The sequence below is a fragment of the Varroa jacobsoni genome, unplaced genomic scaffold (genome assembly GCF_002532875.2).
Source record: "Varroa jacobsoni isolate VJ856 unplaced genomic scaffold, vjacob_1.0 scaffold_1099, whole genome shotgun sequence".
Taxonomy (NCBI): domain Eukaryota; kingdom Metazoa; phylum Arthropoda; class Arachnida; order Mesostigmata; family Varroidae; genus Varroa; species Varroa jacobsoni.
The window spans coordinates 30,341-48,611 of record NW_019214001.1 but is presented as its reverse complement, the minus strand read 5'-3'; the positions used below and the strand labels follow the sequence as shown (position 1 = coordinate 48,611).

Below are 18,271 nucleotides of genomic sequence, written 5' to 3'. Positions count from 1 at the left end.
TTCAAACTGAAGGAAAGTTTCACGAGAATGCGTTCATCCACTAGTCCTCGTAAGGAAAGCCGTTCTTTTTGAAATAAAAGAACAAACTCCTTATGGAAAAAAAGTGAGCTGTTTTTGGAATTTAAGCAGAAATCTGCCATTATTCAGGCTTTGCACATTGAACGAACCCTTGCCACGATTGAAAACCCTATTTTTGCCCGAAATCAACGGCCATTGTCATGCATATACGGGACTTGTCTATAATCCTTTTATAAGGCAAACAGAAAGATATTCAATAGGGTTTGCATTTAGAGGGCCCAAAAATTCATAATACAAAAGCAAAAAAATATTTTCTATACAACTGAGCTACAGGACAATATAAACTAACGATTGGGTTTTCTCTATAAACTCATTCAAGTTTTTTGAGCCTTGTGGCTCGTTTTAAAGCTCTGAATTTTTAGGACCTTTAGCCAGCTGTCAGCGCAAATTTTAAATTTCTTATATGCGGCGTATTTGAACGATACCTACCAACATTGATTGACAGACGACTACAAATAAAAAGTTACTTGCTGATTAAAGAAGGTTATTTTAAAAATTACTAATGTTTGGTTTAGGTCCTGGATCGAAGCTGCGGTCACGGCGGATGATAACTGTATTGAGTAAACATGACCATCGGGAGTGACGCTTCTAGCCCATGCAAAAAATTTCCTTGAATAACAATTTTGTTGTTATCGCTTAGGTATGGTCTCAGAAAAAAAAAAACGTAGAAAAAATTGTCAATTTGGACGCATTACTACTTTGTATATATTTTTTATGATGAAAAATATAAATACTATATAGCTGCTAGTCCGGACGGGATCAGGCGTAATAGCCTCAGCCGCTAACCGATATATAGTTAATTTCCAACCTACGACCTAATCTTTTACAATTCTCGACCATCGTTGTGAATCATGCTAGGTCTGCGCAGCGTTCATGTGTCAGCGCTTTTAGCAGCTCTATTTGTTAGTGCGGCGGCTCCGAGTAAACTACTTTCCTAGAAGCTATATACCATCACTCTAACTTTTCAACAGTCCTGGGACCCTGAAACCTTTGTCTATAGTCATGAAGCGTCCCCAGTGATCAATAGGATCAATGGGAATAACCTGAGAGTCTTTAATACATCGCTTATACATTCGTCGTTGTTGTCAGAGTTAGCACCGTCTTGCCTCCTTCATTTCCTCATATTACACACAGATCACTCTGCCTTCCCGTTAGACTTCTCTAATGGACCTTGACACTATTAACAGTAGCCTAATGAGGCGCTGTGTCCAACCACCAGAGGTAACCAAACTGACCAAAAACCCTTCAGCTATTTGAAAATTTCTTTCTATTGCATTATGAGGATGTAAAGAATATTGCCCAGTATAATATACAGGTAAACGTATGTAAAAGCTAACGAGTGAGAGTTCAATCAAGTGAGCTCACAATATCTCATTTAGACATCGTCAACTGATATGCGTGTCCTAACCTTGTGTAGAGTACATCAATGACAACCAAAATTATTTCTAGATGTTTTTATGTACGAGGTCGACGAACTCGCACTGTTCTATTGCACACCTCGATGAGCCGAAAAAATCTGAAGACACCACTGTCCACATTTCACGACTTCAGTTCGAACGGTCAAGCTCCCCAAAATGTGTCACGGAACTGCACGACGTGCTCAGTTAAAAACTTCGTAACATAGGCGTTGGTAGATGCCATTGACAACCTCGTCGTTCGGCCCCTACTTTATGCGATCTGTCGACGAACCCGGACGCGAAATGCACATGCCCCAATATGACCGAACCAATGAATTTTTACAGCCGAAATCCTACCTCTTGGATTCAATAATATTGTAACTAAATAAGCAAAATCCGTTACCTTTTTTTCCTGAAAATCATGTTTGTTAGGAAGAAGCGGACACGATCATTCTGCTAGCCGTAGGTCGCCTCAAGGTCTGAGGACACACGTTAGTTCACGAACAACGGCGTGGGTTCTTTTCGATTAGGATGTTGCGTCTTACGCATCGTATGGGCCGGCGTTAATATAGAACCGTTTTATGATCAGTTAATTACGCGAGCTCGGTCGCGTAGCCCAGGCTTGCGTAACTGATGCGCATACTAGGTCTTCACAGAAATTAATTGGCTTACTTTCGCCGTGAAACTTCACTAAGGAGCTAAGGCGATGCCCGACTTAAAAGAAACAAAGGCTTATAAATGGCTCATCCGTAAATGCAACCTGAAAATCAAGGAAGTAGGCCCAAACTCTTACAGAGTCAAAGCAACGAATAATACCGCGAAAGGAAGGAGCCGAAAACCCAATAGACGGGTTCTGATTTAACATGCGCCTCAGAGATTTCATCACGTTGTCTGCCTCTGCCTGATCCGGTTACGATAACCTAAAAGAAGATTGCCACTATCAACAATGCAAATAATTCTGCAGTTGTCAATATCACTTCCAGCGCTACCCTGCTGTTCCTTATTGTTGTGCGCTGAAGTGCTTGTAAACGGCCCAATACACTCATGCTTTGATGTAATTTTTTATGCATGTGACAGTTCCTATCAGATGTATTTGTAGATTTGTGTGTACAAATACATCTGATAGTTCTGACGTCTACAGAACTATGTGTAGAATGTTGTACCCGCAGTGTAACTCAGTTGCTATTATATGGCCTTCGATTAACTTCGAGCGAATTTCAATTTGCACAAGTTGGTTAACGGGTAAGTTTATTACATCACGTTGCTAAGTGAAAGACGGTCTATCTTTGTTGAGGTGGCAAAAATAAACGCGCAGGTACGATAGATCGAAATACTCCGTTGTTGCAGGACATCCCATAGTCACGTGTGCAAAGCGCGACGGTCGTGCTGGGGGGGGGGCACACACAGTTTTCAACGGCTGACATTTTATTCACATATAGCTCACATGTAGTAACACTAACCTGTGTGGTTGTGAGCCAGCTTGCTGTTGATGTCCGGAGAGATGTAAGGTGATGTGGGAAGCGTGATGATGGCCATGCGCTCCAGCCGCGCTCATCATGCTACCGAATTGGCCATGGGGGCCATGGGCCAGAAGAGAGGCGTGGTCTGCTGATAACCGGCTTCCGGTTGCCAAGCTCAGCCCCTGGGGCTTGTGGCCCCCCAGGCCTAGCGCGGAGGCGCCCGAACGTCGGGCCGCCCCGCCAGGAGGACTCGCTGAAACAAGACAAACATCCGCAGAAGAAAAATCAAAAAACCACAGACAGAAAGAAGACAACAGTGAATTCTATTACCTACTATCGAAATTCTATTCTGTAAACCAAGCGTCAGTACACACGAATAATCCAAGAGCTAATCAGCTTCAGTAACGGTCTTTTCAGTTTGCTCTGTCATATCTAATCAAACTGTATTCTAAAAATCATTTTTACTCTAGCGAGATACAGTCGAAAGCGCTTGTTATATCGTCAGTAGGGCAAACGCGGACTGTCGAGAGCTATATCATACATAGGTGTCACCATTAACCGGGTGATACAATTAAAGCGTTGCGAAATAATGTACAAAATCGATCAAAGTTTGATTCTCCATAATTCCTCGTTGCGTAAATATGTACCTACCCAAAACTAAGAAAAATATAAGTTAACACAGTGTTTTCAAATGAGGTAATAGCCCATAATGAATCGTTGTGGCTGTTGTCGGGTAATGAAGTTTGAGGCACTTGCTTCGCGTTTGAAGCTCATGTTCACCAGGCACGAAGAAGCTTTTTGTAATTTTATTTAAACTCCACTAAATTACTTCTGTATAATGTTTTATGATATATAATTGTTTTCATGTGAAACTGTCAAGCATGTACGTTTTATTAATATCTTCTATTTACCGGAAGAGCTTGCTTGTCAGCAACAAATAGCTCTAAGGGGCACGCAGTGAACTTTTGAGGTCTCCTCGCTCCCCGATAGCATTATTTAGGGCGGTTAGGTGGCACAACAGAGCAAAGCAATGTTCTCCTACTATCTTCCATTGTGATCCGCACAATAATCGTTCATTTTAGGGCCATTTAGCGACGATCGTTCAAGACCGTCGGTTTTTGTAGGGAAATAAATCACAGTGGAGTCACAGGGCTCAGGTAGAAAAGGCCCTTCCTGTTCTCAAATAGCTGCGGTATTATTTAGGTTAGTGCCATAGGCTTCGTCTTCTATATGGGCATCGAACAATGACAACGATAAAACCGAGTTGCGGAGCAGTCGGACGCATCGTTCTCTCATCCCTCAACCATAGACATTTGCCTCTAGCCCTAAATAGTATTTTCTATCTTTTTTTTTTCATTTTAATTGCAAATTTGGGTTAAAGTTCTACAAAAAATAAATAGAAATTAGCCTGAATTAGTGGAGTTGGTGAATCTGCTTTTGCCCTTGCTTTCGGCAGCACTGTAGCAAAATACGAGTGTTTTTTTTTTTTCTATAAATCACATGTCCTCCGGCAATAATAACTCAGTGTTTCCATTTATGGTGAGTTCGCCATACCGTTACCGGACGCAAGTGATAATGAGCTAACGCCGATTCACATAGTCGAGTGTTCCTTCCGGATAAGCGGTACAGCTGTACGCAGCTTATTTTCGCTAGAAGCGATTGATTGCAATCCAAATATTTTTTGTTATCGTAAGTTGACACGACGCAGCAGATTTTCGAAATCAGTTTCGAAACAACTAGCCTAAGACGTCTGCTATTACGGAACGAGCATCGCCGCCAACATGCTGCACAAAATTTTGATGAAATTTAAACAAGTTTGACTGTATTGATTTTCTCGTCAATCGCCTACTCATCTTCTTTTTGCTGCCATATTGTACGGCGAAAACTTGAAAACTACGCAGTGACTACGAGTGGCGCCAGGCACGCGCAGAATCAGCATGCGAACGGCAGATGGAAACATAATAGGAGCTTGTACGAGAACATAATTAAAAAAACAGCTGACAAGTCATTCCATTATCCTCGGCCTAAAATAGAGGGAAAAATGTTTCATGTCTAGCTAGAGATTTCAGTGGAGACGGGGAAGGCGCATCGCGCAAAACAGCTAGCAACAACGGTATTCATTCGGTGACACTACCGCCTTTCTGGCTACACGTCAGTCCTTTACGGTTCTGCATGCGTGCAGTATGTTACCACGTGTACGTGAATGTGTAGCCTATATTTCAGTGATAAGTTCTTTTAAATGACGGAAACGTTGAAGCAGTTTACAGATAGCTGCCTCACAGCTGTAATCATGTGATTGCGGCTTCCTACCTACAAATCGGTCAAAGGCCGATATGTACTGGTTGATGCGCTGGCGACCCGAGAGACTAAGGCTCGTATTCAATACTCAGATTTTACCTCAAGGCTTGCGTACCTTGTGCTAGGGACACGAACTGTCATAGAGCACTTTCCATTGCGAGTAGGCCTTGCAAAAACCGAATCGTTGCATCAAACCGAACTTCGTACTGTTTATTTTTACAGATAATTCTCGTGACAAAGGAACAATATGACCTTTATTGTGAAAATAATATACAATATTATGATATTGTTATGCGGAAGATTTACGTTGACCCGAATCTGAAATGGCACGTTGCAAGTAACTATTCCCCAACTAATGCTGAACTTAAACAGAAGCATCGTCAGTTTACTTATAACTTACGAATACGAATTTCAATGATCGAGTCTTTGTCGATCATTCAGATAAATCAAAGTCCGGCTGCCCGTTGAGCTGGCAGTCGCTGCAGTCCAATCTACAACGGACTTGGCAAATGCACGGCCAAATAGAACATGTATGACTGGTGCAATTTCCATATGAAGTTCCACACGTGGTGCATTCGATTTAAGTGACGCAAAAGTAACTCCCGTTGCAAGATTATTCCATCCAGGATGGATTCCATCCACTGAATAATGCTGCTATCCGTCACACTCAGACATAGATATTTCTTATCTTCCCTCTTCCCAACTTAGCTCTGCGTAACCTGGCTGTGGCTTTGCCTCTGTTAGTTTGGCATATGTGAAATGATATTGCTTCCGCTGATACTGACAGTATTGTGCACTCAATTTTAAATTATCGCTTATACTTTCTGGATGGTTTGCCTGAAATGTTCATTAAATCCTTTGTTGTGAAGGAAATTTAAGGTGGGCAAGCTCCCATTCGCTCTCTCTTATGGCTATGGTTACGTACTGAAGAAGCGTTATTTCTTCAACCGGATAATAAAAAATATCTCCATTGGTAGAGCATCATTGAACTTTTGCGCAGTGTGACCGTAAACTGAAATCATAATTTGGTACTCTATTTCGTTAAAATGTATCCATAAATCTTTATTTTCTAGTTCGTGATGAATGGAGGAGCTATCTAATCCTTCTTATCATAACTCGTAGAACGTCGAGGGTGTAAGGTTAAGTTAGAACGAAAACTATCTCACGAAGTGCATTCAATCTTGGTAGGTTCAACTTTATTACTACTATGCTGCAAATAGTAACAGATAGCTAGCTAGAAATACTGCCAACCATCGTCGTCAGAGGGCAGATGCTCCACTCTATATTCATGTCGTAATTCTATGTACTTGTTGAAACTGCATACTCTATGCCCTTTAATTAATTTCGCTGACTGACTAGTTTTTGATGAAGCAAACTCCTTCGATGAGAATTTTCGGCGGGGTCGCCTAAAGGACCATTCATTCAAACCAAAGATGCGATTTTATCTTCTGTGGTTCATTCTAGCACATTTAATGATGTCCAGCCGTTGCAACTTTTCGTAAGTGGCCGCTGACCGCAAAATTCGCAGCACACAAAGGTATACGCTTCCAAGTTTCTCAATCAAAGGTCAACTGCACACCGAGAATCTAACACAGGGTTAAATCTGCCAATGGTAATTTATAAAGCATGTATTTCATCTCCACAGCTGTGAGATTTGTTTTCACATGTTAAAGTTACAACTTGCCATCGCATCCACAGAAGCAGGTGGCTTCTAGAGCTACATTAAAGCACATCGTATGCCCCCTTTTTTAAGGTTCTATCAATTTTGGTACATCATGTGGGATACCTATTTTGGCTAGAAATACTAGGTGAAGTTCACCAACGGTTTTGCTAACATATACATTCTGAAATATTATGCGTTGGGTCTCAAGTATTATTCAATATATGTAACACATGCACTATTCATCTTTTAAGATATATTATTTTCATTTTTGTCACGCGATTAAGTAAGCATGCCAGCACCCAACGCGACACGTCTGACTAATAAGACAACGAGCGACAGTGGCCACGAATGTCACATTCGGTTCAAAACGTGCAAATCTAAATTGCTACTGAAAAACGTTTAACAAAAGAGAAATGAAATCGGTACGTACATACCTTGCTGGGCGGCCGATTTGTCTTGTACATGAAAGAAAACATGAGTGCTGGGATGCTTAATGAACGCGGACATGGAAGAAGTGGTTTCCTTGGAAATGGCGCTTGTCCTTCTGCCCGAAGCGTGCTACGCTTTCCTTTTATCTCAGGTCTTCGTAGCTTCTCTCCGTCGGACTGACCGTTTGGTGTGTTGGTTGTAAAGGGCGAGGTCGCAATGCCGTCGTCAATAAGAGACCACCCTTGTCGGTGTGCGTGCGGCTCCTCACGTATTTTTTGTCACACGTGGGAGCGTACGGCCGCTTTTTCTACAGCTGTATATTATCGCCTAACTCGTTTCTCCTTTTCTTTCGTCTTTGTTTTAACTCACTCTCAGCTTCTCGGTGAGGACAACTTGACGCCTGATTTCAGTAAGCTATTGAAGAAGCTGCTGGCCGTACAACATTGTACACATCGTCGAACAACGACTGGTGCTAGTAGTTACTGTTGCTTTAACGAGAAGGTGCTGCCCAGTCACACGGCGTCTGCTGCGCGACGATAACCTGTTGCTAATCAATTTCGGCTCAATTCGCTGCTTGTCGTCGCTCTGCTGCTTCCTGTTACAACGCCTCATTCGCTCTAAATCTCTTATCCAATACCACTTCCTCGCCTGCGGCCAACGACGGCCTACAGGCTCGCGCGTCGCCACCCCCGTCGCCGCCGCTGTCGCCGCCGCTTGGGGACTTGGGGACTGCCCGAGCCAGTAGCAGAATAATATACGTTATCGTTGAAGTAGCAATATACAATACGAAGCAACCCGCGTGGTCGTACTTCCCACAGCGCGTGTTTCACTATGTTAAGCGTGGCACCGCTATTGTTCTGAGCGTGTCTTCGAGTTCGTACGTTCTGTTGTGGTAAGCTGCTCCTTATGGCTATATTATTATAGTGTAAGATATTATTACTACCGTTATTTACCGTCGCCGGCGCTTTCGAACGTCTCTTGACTACGCTGTTGGAAGGCCAGATATAGCAGTGTTTTGTCTGGTCGGGCACTGCTAGATGCGATGAGACTGCTATTGTCTGATGGCTAAAATCATTAACTGTGGTAAAAGTGGGTTTAACACGAATGATAACAATAAAGACAGGGTCAGAGTCTTGGGGCTCGCGTCTGGCTGGGGAGGCGGCTCTGGCACTAAGCAAGCCCGGCACATCATGCGCCATGTCGGCAGCTGCAAATGAAACGTGGATAGAAAAGAAAAAAAAAAGCAATGAAGCCAAAAGTTAGACATATGTGTCTTCTTATAACATGCTAGACGTCCGCTCTTTGTTATAATAATTTGCGCGCTTAGATATAATTAACTTAAACCGCTAGCTAGGACTACTATGTATTTTTGATGTAATGTAAAAAATTGATTGCAATATGCAATTTAAATCCGTAAAACGTTATGGCTATATTATCTATTTGAACATTTAGGGCCATAGTGGCGGCGCTTTGCTGAGGTCAATGATTTATTAGTGGTAACAAAAGGAGGACTGTGCCAAAGCATTGGTATTCTCTGATTGTGTTTGTTCTCCTGATATTCTAGAGGACCATGCCGCTGCCTTTAACCAGCCCGTAGTACAGGTTAACGAGGATTGATCGGGCTGGTGTGAGAGTTTTAGCTGGTCCTAATAAAAAAAAAAACCTTGGAAGAGAAGTGCGTTATAAACGACAAAAGGCGGCAGTTGTTATTGTAGGATAAAAACAAATGGCGTAGGTTTGCTTCACTCAGAGGAAGATGCCCATCAGTAATGTTCAGCGGACCTTACATGAGTTATTAACTGCTCGTCGCATTTTTTTCGGCGTCAGCAAGAACGTGCTGCGTTCCTAAAGAGGTATTGATAAGCGAATTGTCTGCAATGATATTGTCTCTACAATGGTTTCTTGATAAAAAAAAAAATTTGCTATTTCCTATCAGGGTTTTAAAGTGATGCAGTGATAACGAACTATTTTATCATCAGATTTTATAGAATCTTTAAAAGAAGCTTGACACAGTAAAAGTGCCAGATTCGGTGTTTCTAAATAATCCGTTATAGGAATGACAATAAGTATACTGCACGGCAGCTGATCTTCGAATGTTTGGAAACCTTTACGAGATTACTTTTTGACCTCAGAGGTAACGGTCTACGTAAAAAAAAATAAGCAGCATCACAAATTGCGCCTATCCAGCGTGATAACAACGATTATGCGCTGGTGAGGCTGGCGGTTTTACTGAATTGAAAATCTATGTCCCTCTAATAATGATAGTAATAATAATGATACTAATAGTATTCATGTATAGATCGACGGTTCCTATAGAATGCCTACTTCCAGGGACCCAGCTGAATATCAGGGTCTGCGCTGTTCTATTGCAAAGTCATTGAGAAATCTACGTCCGGCGTCAGGTACTCACTGAACACAGATCGCCGTCACAGATGTCAACCCGAAGTCCTGTACTAGACACTCATGAAATAAAACTACCATATTAGGTTAGCAACTTCATCGTAGCAGGACAGTCAGTTGTGTGTTCGTCTCGATTTATTCGAATCCGAAATATATAACTGGTACATAAAAATGCTTTCAGCATAAAGCGATGCTCATAGACTTTTCCTGGCTTTAGTAGTTTGACGTGGTCTACACACGGTGATCCTATTTTTTCGTGTTAGATAGAGCAGATTGTGCCCGATATATTGGATAATCCATATTTATGCGAACGCTCATGTAGGATAGAACCACAAATCTGAGAGGGTTTTATTAGATGCTAGAGCCTTAAGCATACGCATGCGTGCGGCAAATTTGCACAGGAAATTCTTCCACGTCAATGATTCAACGCTTTAACACAATGACGGTCGCATTGTATTCTAATTTATGAGTCCTGACAAGACAGAACATACATATTTTCAAGTCAGGGCATGTTTCCCTCACTGAAATAAAGCCTGAATGGTCGCCAGGGGACAACATTGAACCATACGACATTGTACAAATAACGCTTGCTCACCTAACAAGAACCAAGATATAACAACGCCCGCTCCGCCGTAGGCTAGCGTCATTGCGTTGACGTACAAAAAGCATCAAAGCCTTGTAAAATTTTCCTCCCTATTTAACAATGTGTTTCATATGCTGTTAAAATCAACACGGTAAAATACTGGATGCTTACACAAAAAGACCCAATGAACATGTTTGCGTGTGTTTGCCTGACGAGATCTGTCGCGCGTCTAACCGGAACTATAAGTCTGTTTGGTAAACATGCATCTGTGTCATTTTGTCTATGCTATGCTTGCATCTGAACGCCAGCTCACCAAGCCAAATATTTATTTACCTGACTGGCGAGGGTATACTTACGTACGTATTTATCTACGTAGTATATTTTCGTAGCCAAATACGAGTCGTTAACTAGCAGACTAAACAAAAAGGATTCAGGAGCTGAGTGTACAATAACCTTGACAACAGCAGGCAGATTTGTCGCGAAGTGGTCAAGAGGACTCACATCAGGGAAGACGTATAAAGCGGTGCATATATATGTATCTAGCATCCGGCCAGCGGGCGTAGTAATGACATTGGCCTGAGTGTTTTAATAACATTCGGTACGAAGATTCGCTGGGAAGAACGCGACATTTCCGACAGCGTTTGGAGCCAGGCTTGAAGCTGACGTCTTAACAGCCAACAGATCTATTGTTTCGATGTACCAGTAACAGCACTAGCATAGAAAAATCTATGTGTATATCATGTTTTTCATGTTGATCAGCGTGTTCGGGGGCTGAACTGCATCACATCAAAGTTGACTGTGTTGATAGGGGCGATGAATTGGCCGTAAGTGCCTGTCACAGCCTGAAAGTTTACGCAGACTGCTTTTGAGCGTTCTGTACTTATAGGGCAACCACGTAAATAAAAAACGAAAAAAAAATAATTCTGAATTGCAAACATTAATACCTTTTTATAAGGGTTATCGTTGACTACATAAAACATGCACTAGAGCGTTCTGTGCAAAGTTCGAAATAAGTAGCATTTTTGTCCGCCCTGTACCTGGCTCAGTTATACCTATTATCAGGCTGAAAATTCAAACTTTCGATTATGTAATGATAATGTAACATGTCAATAAGAGCAGTGCGGCAGATTTGTATAAGCAGCATAATGTATTAGCTGGGTTTGAGTGGAAACAATTGCACCAAAAATCTTCCGGTCTGGGTTTCTTTAACCCTTTTTCTTACATCCATTGTTTTCCTTGCGGACAGTGGAAACCAGTAAGAGGTAGTCAAAATTCCTGCTGCTGTCGTTTAATGCATCATAACGGTAACTTCCTAGGGATGCAGTTTGGATCTTTTCTACTCCGTCAGTCAAATACATGACGGAGATAGTAGCGTTGTGTATTAGTCACAGCAGCAGTATCGTCTACAGACCACATCTGGTAGGTCTAGTCTCGTGCATGTATGTGGAAAAAAACACTTTCTAAAATCGGAATCCGTCTCTCTTTTACGTGTCTGTAAAACTTCATTCCGTCAAGATAGAATACTAGAAGGTATAAAGGGTTTTTGCTCGGCAGCTAAACGGCCAGGCAGACTCAAATGACAGAAGTCCTTTAGCCCGTCCTAAATTAGATTTGTGATGATCGTAGAGGTAGGTCTATGAAGCAGCTTCCGTTTGATAGAAAACTCAACCCTTAGGCAACTGTGTCCGAGCAGCTGGGGCTTCCGAAGAAACAAATACTGAGAAAATAAATAGAACGATTCCTATGTGATGCCGTTTAATTTCTTAGACAGTTTCAAATATGTCTTGCATTAACCTGGTGCGACACCCATTCATTGGTAACGAAAACTTTTAAGATGGTAGGGGATTTATGGCTTGCACTTTTCTACCCCTTTGCCACAGCACATATTTGCGTCTAATTCACCAGGAATAACAGCGCCGTATTGCTGCTACAACGTATTTATAAGCCGTTACCTTTCTTACATATAGAGTATAAGCTTTTTATAAATTAAGAACAGAATGAACAAAATAATATTTAAAGATATCTACAATAGAAGGTGTAAAATCCGCTTCAAAGTCTTCATCTATATAACGGAAGAAATGTACATCTTGTTTTGAGATACGAAAGAACGAACGATGTATATAAACTAACGAGCAAAGATGGCTTGACAATGTTTCAACATCGAAGCTATAAAGATTGTCTAATTAATATCCTATTCAATAATACATTTTCAAGATGTCGTCGAAACATGTTAGACTGAACAGTGGGGAATCGTAATTACAGGTCATAATAATAATTTACTCGACAAATGTTTAGGTTGCCCCACTAAGCACTGCGTATACGAGACTTTCAGCTTAGGCAGCTATGGGTCAACGCGCCTGACAAAAAAACGAGTGGACCTCGATACCATATCGAATAGGTCATGTCGAAGCGTTGTTTGTTAAGGGTCTGCATAAGTATCTGCGGTTTCGTTTACCATTTTCTGCACGATATACTCGCTGTAATCAACATACAAGCATGGAACTACAAACACCCTGTCGTACTTTTGCTACAAATTTTTTGAATCTCACGCCACGTAATTTAGCACATGATTGATAAATGCGCATTTGCGAACTCCGTAAACGAAGCCTGAAAATACTGACCTTTTGACTTTGTGTAGGTAAGTACCGCTTACAGTATATTACTGGTGCACCCCTTTGCCCACTCTCGCCTAGGTAATAGAAAGCAGAACAATAAATGACTGTGTCCTTTGATATTATCTCGTATAATATTAGTAACATTTAACAGAATGGTAACGCAGCAGTAATTACGGCTGTATGTGAGCTGAGAGGACTATATTAGAGTTTGCTGTAATTTCATTAAAAGGCCACTCGCAGTCCTAAAACTAACCAATTCAAGAAGGTGAGGCTATCATCAATTTTAGACATATGGACCTTCTTTTAGGCAAGTTACTTGATTATTCTTCGTATTATATACGAGTATATTTGTGTATAAGTGGTGTAAGCCTTTCTCTTAATTTCGCTTTTGTCTCTTTTGTGTGCTACACGCTGATGAAAGCCATTTTTGCATTAATCTTCAGGATGTGCTTTATCGGTTTACGTTTTGCATTACCGTACATTAGAAGAAGTGTCTCACCATCTGTGTGAAACGTAAAAAGGAACGGGTGGCTCCGGAAATTTTAATTAAGTGAAATTTCCGTTGTAAAAGGACCATCATTTGCGCCTGCTAGGACTTGAAGGATTGTGAGAAGTTCGAAAAAATCAAAATGATCGACAAAAATCTATGTGTGCCCCGCGTGCATCAAACGAACGGAGTTATCTAACAAAAGAAAAAATCGGATTAAGTAAGAAAGAAATTTTTCTTCTCTGTGATAATATTACGCTACACATGGTAAATCTTATTAAAGTCTTCGGGGGAGAGCTGGGACGGGTTGCTTCTTGGCACCTATCTATGTACTACAAACCTTGCGGCAACGGATCGATCGCCAATCGCTGGCAAACAAGGTTCGTAGCCGTACACCTAACAGTGAAAGGGTCCCAAAAATGGACGTAAGATTTTTCGATACCAGATTTAAAAGTTTCTGGCGGGACGAAAGAACAAAATCGCATTGTATGAGAGAAAGCTCGATAGAATTACGCGAAGCACATTCTGACATTCATGTACTACCCTAAATCTGATAAAATTATGTGTTTTTTGTTGGTGGGTGAGTAAGCGAACACGACCAAATATTTTCATCACATCACCTCCGCACCGTTCTCTGCTAAAGTGACTATAACTAACTTTATAGCTCTGGTAAATATAAAGAGGGAAAACCTTAAACCTATATTCCTTTCGATATTTTATCCTATTTCATCTCTTCTTTTTGACCCGAAATAAAAAACGGATCAAAATACCAATCGGGAAAAGTAGAGAGAGACCGCATTCGAAAGGGATTATGGCTGTGCCCTCCGCTACCTTCTCGTGACCTGACTTCTTCGCTCCGTAATACTCTACGGACCCTTCTCACCCTCGTGTTCGGTGGGGATCGTCCCGAACTTGTGCTGCTGTCCACACATACTTTTGATCCTCAATACAGTCGTGTGACCTATCGTAGACGGGTGTTTTTCGTAAGCGTAGCTTCTGATCTGTGTACACAGCAATGCCACATGCGCTGTTTGCTGTTTTCTCTAACCCTTCCGCATCCCCATCACAATCATCGTTCCGCTAACGCCTCCTCCATAATTTTCAACATCTTCTTATGAGCAGAAGAACTCTATAAAGCAAACCTGTAGCCATCCTTGTACCCTTGCAGTTACAGCTGGAATCCCTTCTTGCCGCCATTTCTCTCAAAAAAGCTCACAGCGAGTAGCCAGCACTGGTACCAATCTTGAGTGCAACAAAGGACACTGACAGCGTAGGATACTGGCGTTGAGGGCGAGCATTGTCAGACCGCCGCTCGCAAAGGGGATGATAAGGCGTTGAAGGGATAATGACAAAGGTCGGCATATGTCACAACAGTTTTGACAGTCATTCACGTCCATCCACGAGTTCATGACTCGAGTCTTAACTTACGGTCATCCATCGCCGTAAAACATACAAACGCACTTCACACACCTTTCTGCCATAACGGCGTTTGTCAACCATGTTTACCCCTATCAAAGGCAATGGTAACCAAATACGTTAATTGGAGGACACGTTGAGAAAAATATGTGACCTTCACTTAGACAGCTAACGAATGTGTGGCTGCAACAATATTCCTATATGAATACACATTTGCTCCTACAAGGCTTCTTATCTGTCGCAGAACGTAACAGTCACGTCAGGGAATAGCCTGTATATTACGTGCCCTTCTAAGATTGAGGTTAGTTGACGACAAGGCTTTATCCTAGGTTGTTATGGTCACAGTATATCGGCCGTCTTTATTAACAGTTTTCCCTCACTGGTAATATCAAATATTTGCGCATTTAGACATATTTAAAAATACAGTAGTATTCAGACTCTTCCAACTATATTATTTCCAAATTTCCCATTGCTGCTATTGTGCCGCAATCTCGCATATTATAATACCGTATATCGCAAATAAGTAATAAGTGTACATGCCTCAGTGATTATTTGTCTAAGGTGCCAGCTAGCCGTTCATATAACCTACTCCACCGCCCGTTTGGAGAGCTCGTTGCTCGTTAGCTAGCAGGGGTTTCTTGCGATTTTATGTTCCCTATATTCTTCGATGGCTAACGAGAGTCTTGTCACCGAAATGACTTCAGTGTGATGCAAAAATGCCGAGATATCAGCGTCTCAGGTTTTTATCGCCGTAAACCTACTCAACCCAACGCCTTCCCTACCATTTGTTTTTACAGATAAACCCGTAGAGAATCCTCAGCGCCCCCGTTATATTGCTGACACGGCAGGCCTGCTTGTTCGAAATATGTACTACCAAAGCTATCTATAGCAATACCCTAGAAGGTAAAGCGTATATATATATATAGCTGGCAAAAGGCGCCCGTGTAAAAAAGATCAGAACTACTGCATATAAGAAAGTGTTGACTTATATAAAATGAGATAGTCTCCTATGGGAGACTGGATGACAAGTTACAACTCTGTTCTGTGGTCATCAGCAAACTCTAACCAGTGTTCCATCACGAGTTCTCTAACCGCGAGCGAAACCGCCGCCATGAAGAGCAGCGAGCAGCTCGAGTGGACGGCGTCACTGGAATAACAAATGATAGCAGCCATAATTCGAATTGGTTGTCTTAGGACGTACGGCATCATCCAATTAAGTTTTCTTCTTTGTCTTGCTAGGCCCTTTTATACGTATATTTATGGCTACACATGTGCACTGAAAATAACGGCCGATAAAGAATCGTATATATGGGCAAGCCACAACAAAGTCGGGTATCAACATCGGTAATTGAATGAGCGGCGTGAAATAATGTAGGAAGCCGCGACTCACTGGTCATTGTTTCCAAACCGATATATCGTTCTCGAAAATCTATGACAGCCTACATTTTTGCATAGAATAATAAAAGTATGAGGTAAGTTCCACCGGCTCGGGCGTACTGGTATAAATACCTTCTTGGCAGTGTTGGATATATAAGAAGCTTAAACACAATGTGGTATTCTACCAATACCATTTACGATTTAATTTTAGTTAACTGCAAACTAACAATATAGGACGTACCTCTTGAAAGCTCTCGCACCACCGCAGTATTCGGCTAGTTATTAATGCTCCTAATTCAGCCTGAATTTACATCAGGCTGCTATAATTGTTATGGGCTTTCCGGAACCTTTTTTCACCGACGTCACCACTATTTATCGACGTCGACGCCCTAGAAGAAACGCTTGTTTAAGGTTTTCTCCAGTACCATCATACGCGAATACAAATTTACGAGTCCCTTGCCAGTTTCACACACGAGATAGTCCGTCTATATCCGACTAATTTAGAAAAAATTAGGTCGAGTCACAAGACTTTGTCGAAACGCATTGAGCACAAACATTTGTGTGACCCACACCACTGCATGGCATGCCTTTCCTCATTTATAACCCACGACAATCGCCATTTTTTGTCTTTGTTTGTGTTTCAAATAAACAGCACAACGTGTACATACTTGAAACATACGGCACGTTCTTCATATCTTCGAGTACATACAAGGTAAGAACCGCAAATCGCGTTGTAAGTATCGTCGTTCAGTGGCAGCAGAGGAGACAATGAAGCCGCGCCTAACTGCGTTAGATAACATAAAACTCAAAACATTTATTTGGCAATAATTGTGGTATTCTTCGCGTGAGATTTTAATAACAAGGCATTTGTCTATTAGGCTTAAGGGCGCATAGGATAACACCGGGCATAAAGTCAGTTAAGTCTGTGCTGAAGGCCAGTCGTCCGACTAGAAAGAATGCAGTTAGTCGGTGCGGAGTACGGAGAATATGATGGATGCAAAAAAGCCCCCAAGTCAATTTTGTGTAGCGCCCTTAGGTATTTTTGCTGGGTGGCATTATCGTAAAGGAGGACAGGTTTGCGTTAGCTGTTAATCTTTTGTGTTGGATAGCTTCGTTTATCAGCTGTCCTGCTTGAAAGGTCCTTGCAAAAGGTCCTCATCGATTTCGGGTGGCCGAGCAGAGCGGGCTGTATCCTCCACGTTCAAAATACCATTATTGAACTATCTAATTCGTTCAAACATGGAATCCGCACGGTTGTATGGATCGAGAACATTTCTATCGTCCATCCACCAAGTTAATATTATCAACGAACTGGTCGATATACGTACAAATAAATACAAATTGTATTGTGAACCTTTTTGTGTTGAAGATTCAGAACCGCCAGTATTGCAATTAGTGGCCCAACGCACTGCACACAGCTTCTGTGATCTGGAAAAGAACTTGCCGGAGTTGGTTACATGGTGTGGCTTTTCGTAAATTGTTTCAGGTTAATGTGGCATGATACATTGGCGCTGGCTAGCATAATTTAAATCAGCTGGCAAACACGCAGCCATCGCTAACTTCAATTTTAGCGTTAGCAAATGCTTACTATGGCTTGTTTTTGCCTTCGTGGATTTGTTGGGGGGGGGGGGGGGGCAGAGAAGACCCGTCTAAAGAAACGCCTAATGGCCTGAGCATTAGACGTAAAAACCTAATTTATTTCTTAAAACAACTAATTAGAGTATGTGATTTACTCGCAATTATATGACAATACCACGCTATTTCCTGCTTTATTTCTGAGCACTTATGTAATTCTGGAAAATGCTTATTTGAGCCTGTTTGTATTGTATGCAGTACTCGCCATCTCGGTCAGCGTCGTGTCAGTGAAGCGGTACGTCACGCTAACTAACTTCATAGCATACTTCATATTACTTTACGTTTACTGTACACTTCTCATTAAAGGATGTGCATATGCCACAGTGTGCAAGAACCAAGCAGGTCTGCTATCTACAGGCGGGCCATTAAGAGACAGCCTGCTTGTCATACGTCAGCCTGTTCTTGCGTTTGGAAGGGATACGCAATTCAGAAA

At 41.8% G+C, this 18,271-nt stretch overlaps 1 protein-coding gene across 2 annotated transcripts in view; it reads right to left on the bottom strand.

Annotated features, from left to right (window-relative positions):
- Positions 1–18,271, bottom strand: part of LOC111266582 (uncharacterized) — a 67,375-nt gene that overhangs the window by 24,687 nt on the left and 24,417 nt on the right. Inside the window, exons 3-4 of one of the 2 annotated variants that reach the window (XM_022844175.2) lie at positions 7,331–8,532; positions 2,936–3,188 (exon numbers count right to left, since the gene is read on the bottom strand). In XM_022844175.2, the coding sequence (XP_022699910.1) occupies positions 2,936–3,188; positions 7,331–7,403 (326 nt within the window). In that variant the 5' untranslated portion in view covers positions 7,404–8,532. Of the gene's footprint in view, positions 1–2,935; positions 3,189–7,326; positions 8,533–18,271 lie in introns of both variants that reach the window. The other variant, XM_086970955.1, reaches the window with a different exon arrangement.